Raw genomic sequence first — 25,261 nt, 5'->3', positions numbered from 1 at the left:
GTGTGTGTGTGTGTGTGTGTGTGTGTGTGTGTGTGTGTGTGTGTGTCTGAGTGATAGTGGTGGTGGTTAGGTGGCTAGTAGTGTACCTGTTCTCCGGGGGGTGAGTTCTTCAGGTTGCTGTTCTATGTTTGCTCCCTCTCTGACCTCATCCCCATGTCTTTGCTTTTCTACTGCTGGTCTCACCCATCCTCTTTGGCTCTGTTAGGAGACAACCTCACGACCAAGTTTGCTCAAAAACAAGTCACATGCTTTTACATTAGAATCTACATGCCACAATGTTTACACATTGTAAATAAGCAGGAGATTGATACAATGTATTTAATTAATATAAAGCAATATTTAAACTACATCCGAACAAAACTTCTCCCTTAGTTAGACTGCTAGAGCATGACAGGGAGAGAGAGAGAGTGACAAAAAATAATGTGTTTACGGCATGCGTGCTTGTGTCTCTGCATGTGTGTGAGAAAGAGGGGGGGGGGGGGGTAAGACTGCGAGCTCTGTCACCACCTTGTGGGTGGAATAAATCAGCTTTGAAGCTGAATGCCAAATATGTGTCAGCAAAAACATTCTGCATAAAAAACCCAAAACAGTAGGTACTTTAAAACACATTGTTTAATGAACATAGTCTGTAAGTGTAACAAGTACTGTATTTTGATAAACAAAGGCATTTGTTTCTGTTCTGTTTCTGTAGGGAACATAAAAAGACATGAAGCAAAAGTATAAATGGCCTCAATCCATCTTCTTGCTGCCTGTTCAATCCATCTTCTTCTGTCCATGTTTACAATATTTTTGAGGTGGAAATCAACTTCTAGGGGACACGCTCTAGGAAAGTATAAAGAAGAGATAACTAACCTTTTTTGTCTAGAATTATTATTCATCAGCAGATTATAGACATGGGCCCTTCAAATCCAACCTTAATGATGTGGAGTTCATAAAAACTCACCTCTTAAATTTACGCCTCAGCGCCCTCAAACATCTTCTTTCTGTCCTTCTTGTCCTCAACGTTCTGGCGCCAATCACCAGCAGCTGCAGCCTATACATTTCACATATCATTAATGTGTGTGTGTGTGTGTGTGTGTGTGTGTGTGTGTGTGTGTGTGTGTGTGTGTGTGTGTGTGTGTGCTGTATGAACCCAGAACACTCACCTCCTGCTTGACCTCCTTCTTCACCTGCTTCAGGTTGGACCTCAAGTCCATGGTAACCTTGTGCTTTGAGCCCAGCAGAGCCTGAAGCATCTGATCGGCAGACAAACGTACTTTCTTCAGAGCTGGCTTCTTCATGCCCTTCATCTCTGTTACCTTGAACTTCAGCTCTTCAACCTAATGGAGGCAACAACAAACAATAAAACATTTATTTTTTTTCCAATCTCTGGCAAGCACATTTTCTTTTACATGCATCTTTCACATCTGTAATATTACCTCCTTTGTCCCCTTTGTGACCTTGGCATCTGCATCATATCTCTCTTCATCCACTTTGTCAATCTTCTGATGGAGTTCTTTGCACAGTTTCTGAAAAACATATAGAAACATCACAGATAGATACACAGTTCCTTACCAATCACATGTTACAATTGGTGAGCATATTTGGTCTTTTGCACTAATTTTGTAAATACAGTGGTAATATTTCAACTTTTCACACCACTAACATTTTGCATTATGTTACTTCATTGTGATTAAAATGTGCTGCTTACATTTAAGTTGCAAAATGTATTTGTGACAAAACATGGATCATGGTTAAAGTAACTAAGCAGTGGTTCTACATACGGCTGCTTTACTGAAGTTTTTTAGGGCTTAACAACCTCAAACAGCTTGTATACTATATCGGTCACAATGTCGTTCAGGCATTAGTAAAAACAGTGTTTCCTAATATTGACATTAAATAATTATTATTATTTCATAATTGTTTCATTAGTACAGGATCCTTGGCCAGCCCACCTGAAGGTCCTCTATGCTGCTGGGGAGGTCCAGGGGGGGGCAGTTGTCATTCAGGTAGGCCTCCTTGGCTGCTGCTGCATCAGCTGCCTCTTGGTCAAGCCGCGATGCAGCAATCTGAAGCATCAAGCTCTGAGAAAAGGAAGACGATGAATGAGATTGATGGACAAGACGAAGAATTCCACAAATGTGAAGAAATGACTGGACAGAAAGGGCGAGTCTTGAATCCAAATCCCATTCAAAGAGCAGGTATACCTTCAGATGATGCTTGCGACTCGATGTCATCTTTTTCCTAAGGGGAAATGCAAAATGCACAGATTAAAACAGACTGAGTGACTATAGGACTACAAAACACCAGCAACAGGCAACATGGGAGAGTACTTACTCAGACATCTTGGCTGTTGATGTTTTTCTCTTTACCTAAGAGGGAAAAATAAATATATATAGGCTATTAATCAACTAAGGTAACAGAATGTTTTATTTTACAGATTTGGTTCTTGTAATGTATGTTTGTATAATAAGTGTCTTGATAATGAACATATATTTAAAAGATAGCACCACCTAATCCTATGCAAGACTTGATTCATACTGGATTACAAAGCTATGCTAATTTTTTTGCTTTTTACATTTCTTTTAAAGCAACACCAAAGAGTTTTTTGTACCTTAAAATAATGTTTCCAAATCGTTTCAGTGGTTCATCAACTCATAACAGGGTGAACGGCACTTTGTGCATTCGCTTCGCAGCCCTCTATCGACTATAACCGCACTATGTAAGTTTGCCGGATCGGGTAGCGGATCTGTAGTTCAATGGAATGAGACATAAGAAACTAAAATTTGACTTGCATCTGATGTCGCAATACATCATACTTTCATAAAATCATGCAACATGTTCTACCTTGTCTGTGGACATTGTTATTTGCAAAGCCGGTGCTTGATAAATAAATGGTGCGTGTGACAGAGGAAAAGTTCTTTGGTGTTGCTTTAAATGGCATTGAATTGTAAAACCTCATTAGGTAGGAGATCCACAAATGTTTCTTTCCGGAAAATACTTTTCTAAAAAGTGTCTGCCCAAATGTCGGTTCATACTGGATTACACACCTATGCCATTATGAACTCTGGCTATATAATCATCCCACTTTGTTAGCTTTTTACTTGTTTTCCAAAAATGACCTTGTGATTTCCTCAGTTCTTGCATAATATTGTGTAGCAAAACTGGGTCCATAACATTTAGGCTGTTGTCAAATCATTAAAGGAGTTTGGTGTTGCTGTTTTTTCTTGCTTAAATTCAAAAAGACCCAAACAATAGTACATATAAAAATAGTAACAAAATGTGAAGAAACAACTGTTTTGGCGCAATGCCAAATATGTCTATGCTGTGTGCAAACCAGCTAGCACTTCCGGGTCTCTTGTAATACCACTTTACACCACAGGTGGCGCTGTATAATACAGTGCAAGTCCATGGAAGAGAGCCGTCGTACACATGAACGTGCATTCAAGGCAACTGAATACTACACTTCACATTTTTCCAGAACCCCATCAGGCCGAGGATCTCAAATTAACATTGAAATCTGTAAGCATGTAAATCTCTCAGTTTGATTCTGCCTGGTTTCCAGCCTCACTACGTCATTTCAATTTGTGAATAGAGTCTGGCCACTCACGATTGGGAAACGTTTCCAATCCTAGCATTGGGGCGTAGAACTTATATTAACTTTGAAATTATTGGTCCAGCCTAACCAGTCATATTGATCAGTGATTCCCAACGTCATCCTCGTTGCTGGTGGGCGGGGCCAGGCTATCTATACAGCAGGAAACTGAAGGAGGGAACTGGGAAGGGAAGAGTTTCCCAACTGAGCTGTGAGGTTATTTTTGGCTGCATATTAATTTAAGTTGACATGAATGCACATCATGTTCTTGTTAAATTTACACTTGACAATTTGCTGAAATTAAATTTATACATTCATTTTGTTACATTCTTTGTGGTGGACAGTATGATTTTTTATGTGATACAATTATATTGCAATGCTGATGAAAGATATGGAAGGCCGATGTAGCTTGGTTCGGTTAAAATATTGTTGAGTTGTTGAATACTGGATGTTCTACTTTTCCAAACCATGCACCTGCAGTGTTCATTCATTGCCATATAGTATATTTACAGCAGGGCAATTCGTTTTCCTGGCTTGTGTTGGCTTTCATGAGTGGCCTAGCATAAAATAGTTTGGCATGGAATCGTGGAGTCGGCCTCACTCCAAAGTGAACGACACTTGATCAGGGGAGGCTGGATCAAGTCTCTCCTACCTCAGCAAATCAAATGTCCCAGGTGAGAGCGGGGACAAGATCACTGAGTGTTTCACCAACACCTTTTATTTCAACCTAGCATACCTTAACTCTTACAGTCTAATCATCTCCACAGTTATGTATGCAGATGACCTATTTCTCACAATTTTACACAAATTCTTGGTATTTCATCAATTACAATTATATCAACAATTTGTCATTTAAAATCGCCATTACTAACATAACTAAATTAATCTGTTCCATGTTTTGCATGCATCTCTAAACGCATGTCAAATGTGTTATGTCAAGAGGAATTCTCCATTTGCATTTAACCACATTGTTTAAAAAATAACTGTAAGCAAAAACAAAGACCTATTCAGATTAAACAATCAGGAATGCTGAGTACAAGGACCATGGAAGACATGATCATACAAAAAGGATAAATGTTGACTTTATATAATTATAAATATACCATATATCTGGACCCACTTTATAATTACACACAGCACCAGAGGAACTATAAAATCCATCAGCAAGATAGTAAAGGAAAAATCTCTCACCTGACGAGAAACTGGGTGGCGAGAGTTCAAGGGCAGAGGCGGGCGACCACTAGCATCAGCGCAAGAGTCAGATCTGGTATATAAGGCAGGCAGAATCCCACAGCAGAAAAAAGGACCTTTCTCTTTATGGTAATGCAAACGGGGACAGCATCCAGACTTAGCAGCTTGGGCTGACAGCACAGGGCTCCTAAAGGTTGTCTAGGCTGGTACTGAAAGGTCATTGGTTCCATCCCCTGCGCCTGGGGGGGAGCAAAAATGACAGGGGTCAGAATGAACTGCACTTTCCCCTCCCACAGCATCAATGGCTGCAGGGAACTTAACCCACGCGCTGTCGCTGTAGTGATTGCCCACCCATCTGTGAGTGTGTGTGTGTGTGTGTGTGTCAGGGATGGAAATTAGCACCAGCCACCAGCCAAATGCTGGTAAAATATGAGAGTGGCTGGTCAATTTCAGACACAAAGTAATATTTTAATATTGAGTAGCTTTTAATATTGACCAAAAATATGCAAGTGGCTGGTAGATGTACAAATTTTCAAAATATTATTTGTGTATGTGCATTCGCTACCCATACTGCCCATTTTAATCACTTTCTGATGTTCTGTATGTGTGTGTGTGTGTGTGTGTGTGTGTGTGTGTGTGTGTGTGTGTGTGTGTGTGTGTGTGTGTGTGCAGTATACCTGTAATATAAACATGAGTCAGAGGGGGAGATATTTTTTTGTGTTGCGGTCTTGCCATTGACTCACTCTCTGGCCCATTCCCATGTCCTCTTGACCCTTTAAAGGAGACAACTTCAGGACCAAGTTTGCTCAAACACACATGTAACGTTTCTTTACAGACTGAATCAATGTATTTTTCATGTATTTCATATAATCAGAGACATTATTGTTTCATTCAAATAAATAATTGTTTTGTCAGGGAAAGTAAAGTATAACTCACCATTTCACCAACTCATGTTTCCACTTGCACTGCTAACATGCATTACAAAATAAAAATGATATGGCTGCAGTTACATTACATACGAGAGAGAGTGTATATATGGTGTGTTTAGGGTGTGTGTGTGTGTGTGTGTGTGTGTGTGTGTGTGTGTGTATGTGAGAGAGAGAGAGAGTGACGAAAGAGAGCGTAGTCATGATGTGTTTAGGGTGTGTGTGTGATTGGGGGGAGACTGTGTGGGAGGAGATCTGACAGATCTCTGTCGACATCTTGTGGAAGGAATCAGACTCATGACTCAATACTACTGACCGTGTGTAAAAAAAACGTAATGCATAAAAAAGTCAAAACTAAGGGGTTCTTTAAAAATCGTTGTTTAATGATTGTAGTCTATAGCAAATATGTCTGCTATATATACAGCATATGGAGTACATTTGAGAATGGAAGGCATTTGTTTCTGTCAAGAAAAAAATACAGGCAACATGAAAGCACAAAAGTTGGTCTTTTTCTTCCATCCACATTGTCCATGGTTACAATGTTTTGAGGCTACTCCTGGTGCCTGTGGGAAAGTATAAAGGAGAGATAACGAACCTTTCTGGCTAAAGACAATATTACAATATTAGACAATATATTAGACAATATTAGACAATATCAAATCAGCAGAGTATGGGTGCATATGAACCCTGTAGCTCCAACCTTAATGTCGTGGAGTTAATGATGTGGAGTTCATAAAAACTCACCTCTTAAATTTATGCCTCAGCGCCCTCAAACATCTTCTTTCTGTCCTTCTTGTCCTCAACGTTCTGGCGCCAATCACCAGCAGCTGCAGTCTATACATTTCACATATCATTAATTTGTGTGTGTGTGTGTGTGTGTGTGTGTGTGTGTGTGTGTGTGTGTGTGCTGTATGAACCCAGAACACTCACCTCCTGCTTGACCTCCTTCTTCACCTGCTTCAGGTTGGACCTCAAGTCCATGGTAACCTTGTGCTTTGAGCCCAGCAGAGCCTGAAGCATCTGATCGGCAGACAAACGTACTTTCTTCAGAGCTGGCTTCTTCATGCCCTTTATCTCTGTTACCTTGATATTGAGGTCGTCTATCTGAGGACGCAATACAAACACTGATTTTTTTTTGCTAATCTTTCACAAACATATTTTCTTTTAGGCTCTTGCATGTCAACTCAGTCGATGTTTGAAAATCTCTCCACCTGATTTTAGAGGTTTTATATAGCTACTTCCAATACTATACAATCATTTTGATTCCGGAGACAGATATGCACTTGTTGTACAAAGCTATGGTTAGTTTGGTACATTTCACCGGGTTTTTTTGTCAGATACATCCTCTCAAAAACAGGAATCAAGTAATTGTGACAGATTGTGAATTTCATTTTTTTCTGAAATCTTAAACCTCCAAGCCTCAAAAGTATAAAACAATCCAACTCATTTTTCATTTGTTGCTGTAAAACAACAGCAGGGTAACTGTGCACTTTGAAGGCCAAAGGTGATTTGGAAGAAACTGGCCCATAAAGATTTTGCTGCTCTTATTTCTTCATTGTATGTGCCTTCTTATTTTTACTTTTTATATTGTTTACTTGAATGTTATGTTTGTCTGTGGACCTAATTGGTAAAATATGTCTTGTCTCCACCGTGGGATAGTAGGAAACGCAATTTCGATCTCTTTGTATGTCTTGACATGTGAAGAAATTGACAATAAAGCAGACTTTGACTTTGACTTTGACTTTGATAACAACATGTATATCGTAAAACAACCAATTACCAACCATTTTGTTCGAAAATTCTAAAACGATGTTTTTTAATACTTCAAAATAACATTTGATGAATGAACCTTACATTTTTCAGTAGCCATAGGTGTGTAGATTTGAACAAAATCTAGTTTGGTTCTTACCGGGACTTTTACTGCCTGAAATATCCGATTTTGAATACCACGCTCAGAGTTTAGTGCTGGGCTGTTGGGTGCCTATTTCCAACCTTTCTCACGGCTCATCAACGGTTAGACCGAAAATTCTCGTCGCAAATCAAAATTCCACTGGAGCTCCAATTTGTATGTGCAGCTGTACAACACTGTTTACAGCTCTTCGAGTCACGGTAAAATGTAATTTTTGATACATAGCTTATTTAGATACACTTATGGTGTGGGTGCTTGCGTTTCTTGGTTTGTATAGAAATTAATGAATGAAATACAGGACGGTTGATAATAGGTGACGTTCCTTTAAAGCTAAAGCTTATGGCACCTCTAAACTCCCCCCTAACTAGAAGTGGTTGTTTCTTAGAAAATTGCCATATTTCACTCATATTTGGGATTCTTCTCCCAAAAGAAGAAATAATGAAAGTATGAAGTGGGAACGACTGGTTGAGTTGACACGGGATGACATGATAACAGAATCACCTCCTTTTGTCCCTTTGTCACTTTGGCATCTGCGTCGTATCTCTCCTCATCCACTTTGTCAATCTTGCCGTGGATGTCTTTGATCAGTTTCTGAAGAACATTAGACATCATGAAAACAAACATAGGTAAGGGATAAGGGATGACATGGCGTTCAGGTATCAAGAGAGATAATGCACGTTTGAGGTCGGGCCCGATGCAAAGTGAAGATAAATAACCTAGATAAATATTATATGTGGCCAAACATATTTGGTCTCTTCTACTTAATTGAATTAATACAGCGGTAACATTTTCAAGTTACCATGTCATGGTACCAAAATTGTGCTAAATGGTGTTTGATTGTGAAGACTGTACTGTATGATCTTGTATGGCATGAAAATTATTCTATAAACTATATATCCTACTATTCATTATATTTTCATTTTGTGTTTGTCACAGGGCTACAATTTTACCGGAGACCGGACTGACCTACCTGAAGTTCCTCAACACTGCCAGGTAGACTAAGGGCAGGGCAATGCTCCTCCAGGTAGGCCTTCTTTGCTATTACAATCTCAGCTGCCTCTTCTTCAAGCCGTGTTGAAGCAATCTGAAGCATCAAGCTCTGAGGACAGAAGAACCATGAGAGAGAGAGAGAGAGAGAGGATGATGGGCCTTCAGAGAATTCGACACATGTAAACAAATGACTGTAGACCAGTGTGCCCAATGTATGGGCTGCACCATTAGTCCTAAACGTATGTCAATTGCTAGGAATTTCTGTCCCAACCAATTTTTAAAGGTTAGCTGCAGTTCATTATCTGACCACAGTTTTAAATGTGGCTATGAGGGGGGTAGGGCGCCTGGGGGGTTGGGGTTGGGGGGGGGGGGGGGGGGGGTCAACAGATCCATGACTCAAGTGAATACAGCCAGGGTCACCACTCATTAATCGTTGTCCATCACCATGGGGATCAGCATGGAGGCAGTGGCATACTGACAAATATATGATGCATCGTAAAGTCACATAACTTTATCCGCAGCCCTTCACCCAGATGCAACTGAAAGGACTTACCTTCAGATGATGCTTGCGACTCGATGACATCTTTTTGCTGAGAGCAAATGCAAGGTTTAGTACAACAGACAGAAGGACTAAATGAAATACATAGGCTAATACCAGCAAAATGTTCTTGGGAAATACTTACTCGGACATCTTGGCTTGGTGTTGTTATCTTTATCTAAGAGGGAATAACAAAAAACAAATACATCCAGTGTAATCTAAGTGAACTGTCATGTACATACTGTAGATCATATATACTTTGATAATGAACATATATTCAGAGAATACAGTACTATCTAATTATGTGTAAGAATTCATTACTTTTGGATTACACATGTATGGTTATGATTTTGGTTACTTAGCAGACACTTTTGTCCAAAGCAACTTACATAATATGAACATAAAATAGTTACAAAAAAGTATATATAGTATAGTATATGAAAAATTACAGCTTTTGTTATAAAAGCCTATGTTAAGCAAAATAGTATTAATAACAATTACATCAATAAATGTAAATAATGAAAATAAACAAAATCATAAATATACAAACCATAACTCTAAGAGAATTAACTAAATGTAAACCCCTCTAATGTAAACCACCTAAAGCTTTGTCCATACCATAAATCAATCCAGTTTGATAGCTTTTTTGTTACTTTGTTTTCTCTAAAGGCATTAACTACTGGCCTGGTGTGGCCCTTCCAACACCAGTGTGGTGCCCTTCGATGTATGGAAGGCCCTAGTAGCAATTAGGTACAAACAAAAATTACTTTGAAAGTAATAACACTGTATAACACTGCATAGTAAAAACTGAGCCGGCAACATTTAGGTTGCTGTCCTTTTGCTAAGATCCGATCCTCCAAAACCACCAGGCAGAAAATCAAACCAGTTGGTATCTTGTAATACCAAGTGGTACCACATGTAGGCACTGTATTACATAAAATACCAGTTGATGGAAGAGTGACGTGGCTGCGTGCAAGACAACTCGAATCCTACTGAATAAGGTTGCAACTAATATAAAAATAATAAAAATAATAACATGTTTTATTTATTCAATTATTTACATCGTTGATTAATGTGTCAATTATTTTTTGATTGGTCAATTAGTTATTTGCTATGCTTATGACATTTGGCAGATGATTTTGTCCAGAGACAATATACTGCATGAACACTAAATAAGTTACTTCGTTTCAAATAAAGTTGAACCTACATTAAGTATAATAGTAACAGTAATAAGCTGTTTTCATATCAATTAATAAAAACTTGAAAATCCCAAAACCATCACAAGATTTGTTTTGTTTTATGTATGACTGATAAAATGTCAGAAAATTGTGAAAAAAATGTAATCAATGTTTCTCAAATATTATGGTTTCAATAGGATCTCATAATTATAACCAGTCCAATATTTCATTAACATTTATGTTTACATATTTACAAGGAAATTTAAATAGTTCACATGATGTTACATGAGATTATTGTTGATGGGATTTCAACTCCCATAAATAAACCAGGTTTTAAAGTTTTCCCTGAGCTTGCACTTGCATTTTAAGGGTCCAGTTGGTTAGGCAATGGTCAGCCAAGAAAATGTGTATCACTTTAAAGATGGCAGACACTTGATTCCTGGGCATCTGAAATAGGGCTGCCTTGTACCAGGCCAGTATTGCAGGAGGACACTGCCTCTGATGCCCCTCTCAGTTATCCGACATTACTGTTAGAAAGTTACCATCTTTAAAGTAATATGTATGCAAACAACATTTTGAACATCTCTTTTTATTAAATTAGTTAAAAACACAGGTTAGCACTTGAAAATGGTTAGAACATGACCAATTCAATCTACTGCATATTTCACATTGATCTTTGCATTCACATCACTTACATGTAGCTATACAAGAGCACAGCTCTTTCTGCATTTCATCAAATCAAAATATTATTTGAATTTAATCAATTAAATGTCTTATTTTGATAATCAAGACAGAAGCAAGATAAATCAACTTTTAAGATATCAGAAATGTCAAGTCATACTTGATTAACACACATCTTGACCCAATTTACAATGATCCATTGAGATACACAGCAGTATATCTACTACTAAATTACTCAGCAAGATAGCAAATAAAAAACCCTCACCTGATTAGAAGTTGAACTTAGAGGTGTGAGAGTTCAAGGATAGAGATTGGCAAGCACTGGCATTAGCAGAATAGGCAGGTCTCGTTTTTATGCCTGGTAGCATCTGATGCTACAAAATATCCTTCCCTGTTTATGGTCATGCCACTCCTGCAAATCCAGCTCAATTTAGCTTTGCTTAAAATAGACATAGAAAATGAAACACAGAAAAATGTGTCATTATTCTAGATGTCTGACTAACACGCTTACATCTTACCTCTATCTTAAAGATATTCAAGATATTATTGTGTATCATGTTACAGACAACTGGACCATATTCTCTATCAACACAAGCTCCTGGTGCAAGTAGGGGCAGCTGGGATGCCAGTGTGGCAATAAGATACTCGCTGCATCTTTAGGAAGTTGTTGTGTCACAAAATCTAAGGGATTATTCAGGAAATATGGAAAGATGTTGTACATGGAAAGTACTAGAGACTATGAGTGTGTGTATGCTGAAGTGGACCTTGAAACAGAGGGGAGGAGCATCTCCTCAAGTTGCTGTATTCCATTCGGTCACTCCCTGCCACCATCCTCATGTCTTCAGCTGTCTACTGCATATCCCTCCTCTTTAACCCTGTTAGGAGACAACTTAGGAGACACACATGTAACGTGCCTTTGGAGATTCAATTGATGTGTCACACTTCATAAAATCAGATATGTGATGTCTTTATACAATAATGACACTGAAGTTACATTCTTTAAAAGATTTACGCAACATATAACTCACCAATGCACCAACTTGTGCCGAAGTGTTAACTTTTGAGTAGGCTTCCACTGCACTACAAATGTGTATATGTTAGATCCCAATGAAATGTGCTTAAACTTGTCCCCAAGTAAGACTGATGGAGAGCATGTCAGAGAGAGAAAGACAGAGTGGCAAAAAAGATGAGTGTATGGTGTGTGTTTGTGTGTTTGTGTGTGCCTAGGTGGGTGGGTTAGACGGGGGGTGGGCAAACTCAATATCTTGTGAAATAAATCTGCCGCATACTGTAGTTGAATACTAACTACAAGAGAGTCAAATCTATCTGCTAAAACATTATGCACAAAAAGCCAAAACAGTAGGAATTTTAAAGTCCATTGTTTAATATGGTCTACAACAGTGACATGTTAGCTCTATCTAAATTCAGTGGATTTTGAGAATGAAAGGCATTTGTTTCTGTCAAGGTATAGGGAACATAAAAAGACATTAAGCGAAAAGAACAAATGTCCTCAGTCCATCCATTTTGTCCATGTGTACAATGCTTTTCTTCTGGCAGATGTCTGTAGGAGAGTAAAACAAAGAGTTAACTAAACTTGTTTTGTCTAGAATTCATCAGCTTTAGCCTAAATGTTGTGGCATTCATAAAAACTCACCTCTTAAATTTACGCCTCAGCGCCCTCAAACATCTTCTTTCTGCCACCCATGCCAGCCTTGTCCTCAACGTTCTGGCGCCAATCACCAGCTTGTGCCAGGTAAAAAATTTGAAAGATGTGTTTATTATTTTTTGAATGCTATGTGAGACATTTGGCTTTCATGTTGGGATCAACCTCAGTAGCCTATACATTTCACACATTTTTTATTAGTGTGTGAGTGAGAGTGAGTGAGTGTGTGTGTGTGTGTGTGTGTGTGTGTGTGTGTGTGTGTGTGTGTGTGTGTGTGTGTGTGTGTGCTGTATGAACCCAGAACACTCACCTCCTGCTTGACCTCCTTCTTCACCTGCTTCAGGTTGGACCTCAAGTCCATGGTAACCTTGTGCTTGGAGCCCAACAGAGCATGAAGCATCTGATTGGCAGACAAACGTACTTTCTTCAGAGCTGGCTTCTTCATGCCCTTCATCTCTGTTACTTTGAACTTCAGGTCATCAATCTGAGGAAGCATAATAAACACTTATTTTTGCCTTATCTTTTACATGCATTCCGACGGAAGCTCATTGCATTCACATGAGTAAAAAACAATATCACGTTATCTCATAATTAGATAATTATTTCATTATTGAGATAAGGATAGGATCCGTGCTGAGGATCTAAACAGCCTTTCAATAAAAGCAAGCACATATGTCCTACTTATTTCCTACTTTGAGAGATTAACATGTCTTTGAGTGGCATAAAACATAAGCCTGTCAAATCACCAACAACCCCAAGGGCAACAAATCTTTCTTGAATTTCCCCTTGGGGATCAATAAAGTATCTATCTATCTATCTATCTATCTATCTATCTATCTATCTATCTATCTATCTATCTAAATTGTTGTAAGTTCACAGTCCTAACCAGTAGGTGGAGGTATGTGCATGTCAGTATCTCCCAGTGCCTCATTCCAAGGAGGAAATAACGGCAGATAGCAGCAGTCATCATGACCCTACTACTTTGTGCCTCCTATCACTGAAGATACTTATCTCATAATTATGAGATATTATGTCATAATGAGATACTGACTTGTAATTAAGTATAAGTAAGTATAAGTATACTGTTTTGATCCTGTGAGGGAAATTTGGTCAATTCCGTGAATTTTTCAAATCCGTGAATTAGTGAAACACACTCAGCACACAGTGAACACACAGTGAGGTGAAGCACACACTAATCCCGGCGCAGTGAGCTGCCTGCAACAACAGCGGCACTCAGGGAGCAGTGAGGGGTTAGGTGCCTTGCTCAAGGGCACTTCAGCCGTGCCTACAGGTCGGGGTTCGAACCGGCAACCCTCCGGTTACAAGTCCGAAGCACTAATCAGTAGGCCACGGCTGCCCCCAAATCTCTATATATCTCATAATGCAATGAGCTTCTGTATATTCCACACACACATTAATTACATTACATTACATTACATTTGGCTGACGCATTTTTAGCCAAAGCGACTTACATATGTCAACTACAGTATATTACAAGGGATCACATTGTCCCTGGAGCAACTTGGGGTTAAGTGCCTTGCTCAAGGGCACAATGATGGAAGCCAGGAATTGAACCGACAACTTTCAGGCTACTGCACGCTAGCCCAGTTCCTTAACCACTACACTACCACCACCCTACAGGCTACTGCACGCTAGCCCAGTTCCTTAACCACTACACTACCATCACTTACAGTATAGACATGTTAAATAAATCACACATTACTTATAGACATGTTAAATAAATCACACATTACTTATAGACATGTTAAATAAATCACACATTAATTATAGATATGTTAAATAAATCACCTCCTTAGCCCCTTTGGTCACTTTGGAATCTGCGTCGTATCTCTCCTCATCCACTTTGTCAATCTTTTGATGGATCTCTTTGCACAGTTTCTAAACAACATTACAGACATAAAAAAGACACACATCTTAATGTAAAATAATTCAAATGTAAAATAATTCAAATGGATCTCTAGACAAATAATCCTTCAAATGTCTCGAGTGTCTAAACATATTTAATATTTGGTCTCTTGCATTGTTTTTGTCAATGCAATGGTAACCCTTTCTCACCCTTGAATGACCAAACATATTGTTTACTAATGTTTCCATTCACTGTATTTATTTTACATTCCATGTGAGGCTTTTTACTGTCTTTATTCTCACAACTCTCTAGATCAAAGTAACAGTTGCCATTTTACTGGAGTCCTGACTAACCTACCTGAAGCTCCTCAACACTGCCGGGCAGAGAGAGTTCAGGACACTTCTCATTCAGCTAGGCCTCTGCTGCAATATCGGCCTGTTCTTTCACCATACGCTGCTCAGCAATATGAAGCATCAAGCTCTGTGAACAGGAAAACAATGAGAGAACTGGACACGTGTTCACAAATGCCAGTTGACAGAAGGGGTCAGATACAGAAAGAGCGGGCTTACCTTCAGATGATGCTTGCGGCTCGAGGTCATCTTGTGCGACATCTTGGCTTTTTATGTTCTCCTGACCTAAGCAGGAATAACCAACATAATACATCCCAAGTGAACTGTGTTTTATCTTCCAGATGTAGCTCACACAGATATATCACACCAGTCTTGATAATGAAGATATTATATCTTATTATATTTGAAGATATTCAAAAGATATTCTATGCAAAAACTATACCTATACTATAACTATACTATAAGCAACTAAACTATAAGTATGCATTCATACTGGATTACACATCTATGCCACTAAGAACTCTGGGCCAGGGGGTATTCCAGAAAGAAGGTTTAACAAACACTGAGATAAACTCTAACCTCTAAGTTGTCTGAACCTGTGATAACTAAACCCGAGCTGTCGGTTCCAAAACACCGGTTACTAATTAGTTCAATCAACTCCTTGTTGGTTCACCTAGAGTTGTGCGCGTTCTTGGCAAACTCATGGACACATCATCTATGAGAGTTGAAACAATGAGTGAAAACGGCGAAACGAAGAGCACCGTGTTTTTCAGAGGCGGAGCAGCAAGTTCTCCTCGAGGCTTCCGAGGAGGAGAAAGCTGTAATAACAAAAAAGAGCAATACTTGCACGTCTGCCAAGGAACAAGACCTTGCTTGGCAGAGAATAGCCTAACTGACCGCTTAAATACTAAGTTTAGGATAGCCTATTAATGGCAAAATCACAATATATCAAATAATTCAGTGGACATTACGTAGGCCTATTGACTGCTTTGTATAATACTTTCTTAGACTAGAGACTACCTTGTCACAGATTGTGTGGGTCACAGACTCCTTGAGAATCCCAAATGTCATTCCTATTTTAATGCAGGTTCAGCTGTGGGCCAAGTTAAATCTTGTTTGCGCTCCAGCATCAGAGGGTAAGCTACGGGGTGATCGGAAGGTATGGGTATCCTCTATCCCCTAGTCAAGTTGTCCTGTAACTGTACATATAACATTAAGTTAGAGACTACACATTAATTAGCCTGTGGTGGATCTGATAATATCCTTCAGTTAGTTGTGATAGCGGATATAGGATAGGAATAGGCCTAATGCACCCTGTTGAAATGTGTTGCTAAAATTAGATTCCCAGTAGGCCTACATCCTGGCATCATGTACTGACACTGGCCATTTCACCTTCACGTTTGTGATAAGATGTGAAGCATCATATATCATCTGGCAATTATTAAAATAAAAATGTGTTTTTAACACCAACACCATTAAGAGAGTATCCAAAAATAGAAGTGGCCTATAACCTATCCATTAGACCTACTTGGACATGTATGCTGTAGAAACCTATTGACATAATCTGCCTCATTTATGGATGACACTTTAATGGGCACTTGCATCCCAAGCCGATGATGTTAGGAAAGCCTGAAATAGCCAAGGCCCATTAATTGAAACCTCACCAGCAAACTTGGAAAACTTAAAATAAGTTATGCTGACCTGCCATTTGGTGAAACTAAAGTCGCAAAAAAAAGAAATAAAAAAAAAGAAACGGAGAGCGATGGAAGAGAGGCCTACTTAAAAAAATATTTTATCCCAAATGCCATCAGCATTATTAACCAAACACATTGACAACACACATACCCAACTGAACTGCTTTTTTACAGCCTAGCCTATTTAAACGTATTTATTCATTTTCTATATTTTTCCCTTTTTTACTGTAGGTCTACTTGTTTTAATGATATCTTCAATGTGTCAGATGTTGTCTGTATGACCATCTGTCTTGGATGTCTGGTGAGCTGAGGAAAAATGACCACCAGGGTGTAGGCTACATTAAAGATTTATTTTATTATATTCTATTCTAATTGATCTACGATGCGTAACATTAGAAATGTAGGGATGTGTGACAAGTATCAAAGTAGCTGCCTTGCGGAACGTGCACTTAAAAGAGCATTTCACCGTTGGGAAGATGAATGTGTATTTAAATTAAGTAATTTTATGTATTAGAAACGTGGAGTCATCATTGAAGTCAGTGCCTTCTTCACCGAGAAAAAGCCAAAAATGTATTTTTGGTTCATGCTGGATTAAAGCCAACAACTCCCAGAATTCCCTGCCTTTCATTGCTCTTCGCTGCCCTACCAAGCAACTCCCCCAGGAAGTAGCCAATGTAGTCTCCAGAAAATGATGATTTTTATATCATCTGAGGTTTTTTTCCAGACAAAAAATACAGATATCTCTCGCCTCAGGGAGACATGAGGGAGGGAAGAACGGTCATTTGAAAATACTACCAGGTTTCTACTAATACAAAGCTTAATGCTAAATGCTTAATGCTTAATGCTTAATGTTAATGCGGCCTGTTTGTATAGGCCTACACCTCGCCATAGAGGTCTGCGGGGGACTGATTTTTCACTCCCTCGCCCGCAATATTCTGTCCCGCTCCTGCATTAATGTGTCATTTTTAGTCCCGCTCCCGCCCGCATCTGTAGCATGATGTCCCGCTCCCCCCGCTAAAGCCCGCATGCAGGAGGGATAGCCTATTCAGCTTTTCTTTCTGTCTCACGAAATGAGCACACACACCTGAGAAAGACTTCAGATGTCAGTTTCTTGGTTCTGAATGTAGACTAACAACTGAAGTAGGCCTAGTCTGGTGCCATCGCGAACATGAACGTGCATTCAAGACAACTAAATACTACACTTCACATTTTTCCAGAACCCCATCAGGGCGAGGATCTCAAATTATGTAAAGTATGTAAATCTCTCAGTTTGATTCTGCCTGGTTTCCAGCCTCACTACGTCATTTCAATTTGTGAATAGAGTCTGGCCTCCCACGATTGGGAAACGTTTCCAATCCTAGCATTGTACCAGGCGTAGAACTTATGTTAACTTTAAAATTATTGGTCCAGCCTAACCAGTCATATTGATCAGTGATTCCCAACGTCATCCTCGTTGCTGGTGGGCGGGGCCAGGCTATCTATACAACAGGAAACTGAAGGAGGGAACTGGGAAGGGAAGAGTTTCCCAACTGAGCTGTGAGGTTATTTTTGGCTGCATATTAATTTATGTTGACATAAATGCACATCATGTTCTTGTTAAATTTATACTTGACAATTTGCAGAAATTATATGTATTCATTCAAACATTCATTTTGTTACATTCTTTGTGGTGGACAGTATTATTTTTATGTGATACAAATAATCATATTGCAATGCCGATGAAAGATATGGAAGGACAATGTAGCCAGGTTTGGTTAAAATATTGTTGAATTGTTGTTGAATACTGGATGTTCTACTTTTCCAAACCATGCACCTGCAGTGTTCATTCATTGCCATATAGTATATGTATATTTACAGCTGGGCAATTTGTTTTCCTGGCTTGTGTTGGCTTTCATGAGTGGCCTAGCATAAAATAGTTTGGCATGGAGTCGGCCTCTCTCTAAAGGTGAACGACACTTGATCAGGGGAGGCTGGATCAAGTCTCTCCTATAGACCCTTTCAAGAGAGTTCCATTATCAGCATCTTAGTTGGCCCCACAAGGCTTCCGTTTTAACATTCCATATGTTATCTTAATGCAGAGGAAGTATATTGGGAACCAAATAGAACGTTCAAGCATTGTTTTTCCAAACAGTGCTTCACCAACACCTTTTATTTCAACCTACCATAACCTTAACTCTTACAGTCTAATCATCTCCACAGTTATGTATGCAGATGACCTATTTCTCACAATTTTACACAAATTCTTGGTATTTCATCAATTACAATTATATCAACATTTGTCATTTAAAATCGCCATTACTAACACTAAATTAATCTGCTCCCTGTTTTGCATGCATCTTTGTACTCATGTCATATGTGTTATGTCAAGAGGAATTCTCTATTATCTAATTCTCAAAAACAAACAAAACCAATTACCGGTAAGCCTCTAACCTCTATAGTCAAGAGAGAGACCTATTTAGATTAAACAATCAAGAATGCTCAGCGCAAGGACCATGGAACAAATGTTCATACAAAAAGCATAAATGTTGTCTTTATATAATTATAAACTATAAAATATATCTGGACCCACTTTACAATTACACACAGCACCAGAGGAACTATAAAATCCATCAGCAAGATAGTAAAGCAAAAATCTCTCACCTGACGAGAAACTGGGTGGCAAGAGATCAGAGGCGAGAGTTCAGAGGCAGAGGCGGGCGACCACTAGCATCAGCGCAAGATTCAGATCTGGTATATAAGGCTTGCAGAATCCCACAGCAGAAAAAAGGACCTTTTTCTGTATGGTATTATAATCCGGGACAGCATCTAGACATAGCAGCTTGGCCTGAGAGCACAGGGCGCCTAAAGGTCGTCTAGGCTGGTACTGAAAGGTCATTGGTTCCATCCCCTGCGCCTGGGGGGGAGCAAAAATGACAGGGGTCAGAATGAACTGCACTTTCCCCTCCCACAGCATCAATGGCTGCAGGGCTTTCTAGGAAAGCATGTAACCCACAACTCTTACCCACATGCTGTGGCTGAAGTGGTAGCTCCCCCATCTGTGAGTGTGTGTGTGAGTGTATGTGTGTTTGTGTGTGTGTGCGTGTGTGTTCGCTACCCATACTGCCCATTGTTATCACTATCTGATGCACTGTAGTGTGTGTGTGTGTGTGTGTGTGTGTGTGTGCAGTATACCTGTAATATCAACATGAGTCAGAGGGGGGGATATTTTTTTGTGTTGCGGTCTTGCCATTGACTCACTCTCTGGCCCATTCCCATGTCCTCTTGACCCTTTAAAGGAGACAACTTCAGAACCAAGTTTGCTCAAACACACATGTAACGTTTCTTTACAGACTGAATCAATGTATTTTTCATGTATTTCATATAATCAGAGACATTATTGTTTCATTCAAATAAAGAAAGTAGTTACATTCTTTGAAATAATTGTTTTGTCAGGGAAAGTAAAGTATAACTCACCATTTCACCAACTCACAGGTTTCCACTTGTATTGCAAACATGAATTACAAAATAAAAATGATGTGGCTGCAATTACATTACATACCAGAGAGAGTGTATATATGTTGCGTTTAGGGTGTGTGTGAGTGTGTGTGTGTGTGTGAGAGAGAGAGTTAAAGAGAGAGTGTGACTAAAGAGTGTAGTCATGGTGTGTTTAGGGAATGTGTGTGTGGTGGAGAGACAGAGAGACTGTGGAGGAGGATATCTGACAGATCTTTGTCGACATCTTGTGGAATAAATCAGCCTCATGACTCATGAATACTACTGAGCATGTGTAAAAAATGTAATGTCCCAGGTGATGAAATAGCCAAAACTGAGGAGTTCTTTAAAAATCATTGTTTAATGATTGTAGTCTATAGCAAACATGTCTACTTTATAAACAGTATATGGAGTACATTTGAGAATGGAAGGCATTTGTTTCTGTCAAGAAAAAAATACAGGCAACATGAAAGCACAAAAGTTGGTCTTTTTCTTCCATCCACATTGTCCATAGTTACAATGTTTTGAGGCTACTCCTGGTGCCTGTGGGAAAGTATAAAGGAGAGATAACGAACCTTTCTGGCTAAAGACAATATTACAATATTAGACAATATATTAGACAATATTAGACAATATCAATCAGCAGAGTATGGGTGCATATGAACCCTGTAGCTCCAACCTTAATGTCGTGGAGTTAATGATGTGGAGTTCATAAAAACTCACCTCTTAAATTTATGCCTCAGCGCCCTCAAACATCTTCTTTCTGTCCTTCTTGTCCTCAACGTTCTGGCGCCAGTCACCAACCTCTGCACTCTATACATTTCACATATCATTAATTTATGTGTGTGAGTGTGTGTGTGTGTGTGTGTGTGTGTGTGTGTGTGTGCTGTATGAACCCAGAACACTCACCTCCTGCTTGACCTCCTTCTTCACCTGCTTCAGGTTGGACCTCAAGTCCATGGTAACCTTGTGCTTTGAGCCCAGCAGAGCCTGAAGCATCTGATCGGCAGACAAACGTACTTTCTTCAGAGCTGGCTTCTTCATGCCCTTTATCTCTGTTACCTTGATCTTGAGGTCGTCTATCTGAGGACGGAATACAAACACACTGATTTTTTTTTGCTAATCTTTCACAAACATATTTTCTTTTAGGCTCTTGCATGTCAACTCAGTCGATGTTTGAAAATCTCTCCACCTGATTTTAGAGGTTTTATATAGCTACTTCCAATACTATACAATCATTTTGATTCCGGAGACAGATATGCACTTGTTGTACAAAGCTATGGTTAGTTTGGTACATTTCACAGGGTTTTTTTGTCAGATACATCCTCTCAAAAACAGGAATCAAGTAATTGTGACAGATTGTGAATTTCATTTTTTTCTGAAATCTTAAATCTCCAAGCCTCAAAAGTATAAAACAATCCAACTCATTTTTCATTTGTTGCTGTAAAGCAACAGCAGGGTAACCGTGCACTTTGAAGGCCAAAGGTGATTTGGAAGAAACTGGCCCATAAAGATAACAACATGTATATAAAGCTTATGGCACCTCTAAACTCACCCCCAATCCCCTCCTAACTAGAAAAAGATTCTTCTTCCGAAAGAAAGAAATAATGAAAGTATGAAGTGGGAACGCCTGGTTGAGTTGACACGGGATGACATGATAACAGAATCACCTCCTTTTGTCCCTTTGTCACTTTGGCATCTGCGTCGTATCTCTCCTCATCCACTTTGTCAATCTTGCCGTGGATGTCTTTGATCAGTTTCTGAAGAACATTAGACATCATGAAAACAAACAAACAAACATAGGTAAGGAATAATGGATGACATGGCGTTCAGGTATCAAGAGAGATAATGCACGTTTGAGGTCGGGCCCGATGCAAAGTGAAGATAAATAACCTAGATAAATATTATATGTGGCCAAACATATTTGGTCTCTTCTACTTATTTGAATGAATACAGTGGTAACATTTTCAAGTTAACATGTAATGGTACCAAAATTGTGCTAAATGGTGTTTGATTGTGAAGTACTGTATGATCTTGTATGGCATGAAAACTATTATAAAAACTATGTATCCTAATATTCCTATTCATTATAGTGGATGGAATCCACTATCTTGAAATCTCCTGGCTTCTTCTTATTATTATTATAACCTTTTCTTTTTACCTTTTCAAGAATGAATGCGACTCTAACCGCTTAACGTACAGACATGTTGAAATAACCGTTCTGAAAGTCTGGAGTGGGGCAAGAGGGTTATTATTTAATTTTTTTAAAAGTTTATACTTTTTGGGAAATAGGGGATTAAAAATGTTAAAAAGCAATTTTTTCCCCCATAGACTTGAATGGCTGTGATGTCATAATGGCCTAAAGCCAGCTGCGCTCCCAGAGTAGTTCCCGGGCTAATCAGAACCCTGGCAAGGGTGTCACCTGTGAATCCAACTGTCTCAGCTTCTAATGCATACAATCTGGCGCTCCCTAAAACTACACATCCTGTTTAAGTGTTTCCCGTGTGTCAAAATAAAAGTCACAGCCATATCTCATGCTTTGCGCATTATATCTCCAGAACGGCTTGACGCATATGCTTCAAATTTGGTACAAGTGTTTGTATGGACTCAAAGATGAAGTGAATTGATGTTGGAGGTCAAAGGTCAAACGTCAAGGTCAAAAACACCTTGAGTGTTTTATCTCAAGAACGCCTTGACGCACAAGGTTTTTTGGTACGAGGGTTTGTATGAACTCAAAGATTAAGTGATTCAAAGTTTTTTTTCCAGGAATCTCCCCACCAACATTAAGCCAGCAGCTTTCCATCCACTATTGTAATTCCTCTGGCATTACATTTCTAGTTATATTTTCATTTTGTGTTTGTCACAGGGCTACAATTTTACTGGAGACCTGACTGACCTACCTGAAGTTCCTCAACACTGCCAGGTAGACTAAGGGAAGGGCAGTGCTCCTCCAGGTAGGCCTCCTTTGCCTTTGCAATCTCAGCTACCTCTTCTTCAAGTCGTGTTGAAGCAATCTGAAGCATTACGCTCTGAGGACAGAAGAACCATGGAAGAGAGAGAGAGAGAGAGAGAGAGAGAGAGAGAGAGAGAGAGGATGATGGGCCTTTAGAGAATTCGACACATGTAAACAAATGACTGTAGACCAGGGTGCCCAATGTATGGACTGCACCATTAGTCCTAAATGTAATTGTCAATTGCTAGGGGAATTTCTGTCCCAACCGATTTTTAAAGGTTAGCTGCAGTTCATTATCTGACCACAGTTTTAAATGTGGCTATGAGGGGGGTAGGGCGCCTGGGGGGTTGGGGTTGGGGGGGGGGGGGCGGTCAACAGATCCATGACTCAAGTGAAAACAGCCAGGGTCACCACTCATTAATCGTTGTCCATCACCATGGGGATCAGCATGGAGGCAGTGGCATTCTGACAAATATATGATGCATCGTAAAGTCACATAACTTTATCCGCAGCCCTTCACCCAGATGCAACTGAAAGGACTTACCTTCAGATGATTCTTGCGACTCGATGTCATCTTTTTGCTGAGGGGAAATGCAAGGTTTAGTACAACAGACAAAAGGACTAAATGAAATACATAAGCTAATACCAGCAAAATGTTCTTGGGAAATACTTACTCGGACATCTTGGCTTGGTGTTGTTATCTTTATCTAAGAGGGAATAACAAAAAACAAATACATCCAGTGTAATCGAAGTGAACTGTCAGGCACATACTGTAGATCATATATGCTTTGATAATGAACATACAGTATATTCAGAGAATACAGTACTATCTAATTCTGTGTAAGAATTCATTACTTCTGGATTACACATGTATGGTTATGGTTATGGTTACTTAGCAAACACTCTTGTCCAAAGCAACTAACAGAATATGAACATAAAATAGTTTTAAAAAATGATATATAGTATAATATAGTATATAGGAAATTACAGATTTTGTTATAAAAGCCTATGTTAAGCAAAATAGTATTAATAACAATAATATCAATAAATGTAAATAATGAAAATAAACAAAACCATAAATATACAAACCATAACTTTAAGAGAATTAACTAAATGTAAACCCCTCTAAGGTACAAACAAAAATGACTTTGAAAGTAATAAGACTGTATAACACTGCATAGTGAAAACTGAGCCAGCAACATTTAGGTTGCTGTCCTTTTGCTAAGCTCAGATCGTCCAAAACTTTGCTATGGTCATTTGGCAGATGCCTTTTTTCCAGAGACAATATACTGCATGAACACTAAATAAGTTAAAAATAATAGTTTCAAATAAAGTTGAACCTACGTTAAGTACAATAGTAACAGTAATAATAGCTGTTTTCATATCAATTAATAAAAAACTTTTTGCTGTTTTGTTTTTATGTATGATTGATAAAATGTCAGAAATGTTCAATCAATGTTTCCCAAAGCCCAAGATTATGGTAACTGAGCTGGTTATTAACTACTCAAGTCTAAAGAACAGCCCAATATTTCGTTAACATTCATGTTTACATATTTACAAAGAAATTGAAGTAGGTCATGTGATGTTACATGAGACTATTGTTGATGGGATTTCAACTCCCATAAATAAACCAGGTTTTAAAGTTTTCCCTTAGCTTGCACTTGCGTTTTAAGGGTCCAGTTGGTTAGGCAATGGTCAGGACAATTTGCCAAGAAAATGGGTATCACTTTAAAGATGGCAGACACTTGATTCCTATGCATCTAAAACAGGGCTGCCTGGTACCAGGCCAGTATTTCAAGTTGTATACAAGCAACATTTGTATCATCTCTTTGTATCAAAATTAGTTACAAACACCTGTCAATCTACAGCATATTTCACACTGATGTTTGCATTTACATCACTTACATGTAGCTATACAAGAGGACAGCGCTTTCTTTATTTCAAATATTATTTTAATTCAATCAATTAAATGTCTTATCTTGATAATCAAGACAGAAGTAAGATAAATAAACTTTTAAGATATCAGAACTGTCAAGAGATGGAAGAAACCTTAAAAAAAAACATATATTTCTGTTTTTGTTTTAATTGTCAGTCTTACTTGATTAACACACTTGACCCAATTTACAATGATCCATTGAGATACACAGCATTAGAGGAACTACTAAATTACTCAGTAAGATAGCAAAGAAAAAAACCCTTACTTGATTAGAAACTTGAACTTAGAAGTGTGAGAGTTCAAGGGTAGAGATAGGCCAGTACTGGCAGCAGAATAGGCA

The 25,261-nt window shown here is 38.8% G+C and overlaps 3 protein-coding genes and 1 pseudogene across 6 annotated transcripts in view; all 4 read right to left on the bottom strand.

The window, feature by feature from the left end:
• The window catches only part of LOC121723484 (troponin I, fast skeletal muscle-like), a 21,902-nt gene extending 2,578 nt beyond the window's left edge, over positions 1-19,324 (bottom strand). The window contains exons 1-8 of one of the 2 annotated variants that reach the window (XM_042109211.1): positions 19,202-19,324; positions 2,317-2,351; positions 2,187-2,223; positions 1,935-2,063; positions 1,419-1,508; positions 1,146-1,319; positions 944-1,033; positions 87-822 (exon numbers count right to left, since the gene is read on the bottom strand). In XM_042109211.1, the coding sequence (XP_041965145.1) occupies positions 953-1,033; positions 1,146-1,319; positions 1,419-1,508; positions 1,935-2,063; positions 2,187-2,223; positions 2,317-2,324 (519 nt within the window). In that variant the 5' untranslated portion in view covers positions 2,325-2,351; positions 19,202-19,324 and the 3' untranslated portion in view covers positions 87-822; positions 944-952. Of the gene's footprint in view, positions 1-86; positions 823-943; positions 1,034-1,145; positions 1,320-1,418; positions 1,509-1,934; positions 2,064-2,186; positions 2,224-2,316; positions 2,352-4,765; positions 4,875-19,201 lie in introns of those variants that run through there. The other variant, XM_042109210.1, reaches the window with a different exon arrangement.
• On the bottom strand, positions 2,316-11,360 carry LOC121723482 (troponin I, fast skeletal muscle-like). The gene is made up of 10 exons (XM_042109207.1): positions 11,253-11,360; positions 9,274-9,306; positions 9,144-9,180; positions 8,571-8,699; positions 8,102-8,191; positions 6,622-6,795; positions 6,436-6,525; positions 5,443-6,254; positions 4,766-5,004; positions 2,316-2,351 (listed from the first exon to the last, which is right to left on the bottom strand). The coding sequence occupies exons 2-7, from the start codon at positions 9,279-9,281 to the stop codon at positions 6,445-6,447; spliced, it is 519 nt and encodes a 172-aa protein (XP_041965141.1). The 5' UTR covers positions 9,282-9,306; positions 11,253-11,360; the 3' UTR covers positions 2,316-2,351; positions 4,766-5,004; positions 5,443-6,254; positions 6,436-6,444.
• On the bottom strand, positions 2,316-15,806 carry LOC121723489 (annotated as a pseudogene).
• On the bottom strand, positions 9,274-25,261 carry LOC121723483 (troponin I, fast skeletal muscle-like). Of its 3 annotated transcripts, XR_006034957.1 has the most exons (9): positions 25,187-25,261; positions 23,660-23,692; positions 23,530-23,566; positions 22,933-23,061; positions 21,703-21,792; positions 20,942-21,115; positions 20,756-20,845; positions 11,253-12,548; positions 9,274-9,306 (listed from the first exon to the last, which is right to left on the bottom strand). XR_006034957.1 is itself a non-coding variant. In XM_042109208.1 (8 exons), the coding sequence occupies exons 2-7, from the start codon at positions 23,665-23,667 to the stop codon at positions 20,765-20,767; spliced, it is 519 nt and encodes a 172-aa protein (XP_041965142.1). In that variant the 5' UTR covers positions 23,668-23,692; positions 25,187-25,253; the 3' UTR covers positions 20,375-20,575; positions 20,756-20,764. The 3 variants fall into 3 exon arrangements, 2 of the variants coding, with proteins under 2 accessions (XP_041965142.1, XP_041965143.1); XM_042109208.1 differs by lacking the exons at positions 9,274-9,306; positions 11,253-12,548 and adding an exon at positions 20,375-20,575 and having other exon boundaries at positions 25,187-25,253; XM_042109209.1 differs by lacking the exons at positions 9,274-9,306; positions 11,253-12,548 and adding an exon at positions 20,375-20,575 and having other exon boundaries at positions 20,942-21,031; positions 25,187-25,252.

The sequence above is a fragment of the Alosa sapidissima genome, chromosome 11, assembly GCF_018492685.1.
Source record: "Alosa sapidissima isolate fAloSap1 chromosome 11, fAloSap1.pri, whole genome shotgun sequence".
Lineage (NCBI taxonomy): Eukaryota > Metazoa > Chordata > Actinopteri > Clupeiformes > Clupeidae > Alosa > Alosa sapidissima.
This window is presented reverse-complemented; position numbering and strand designations above follow the sequence as displayed.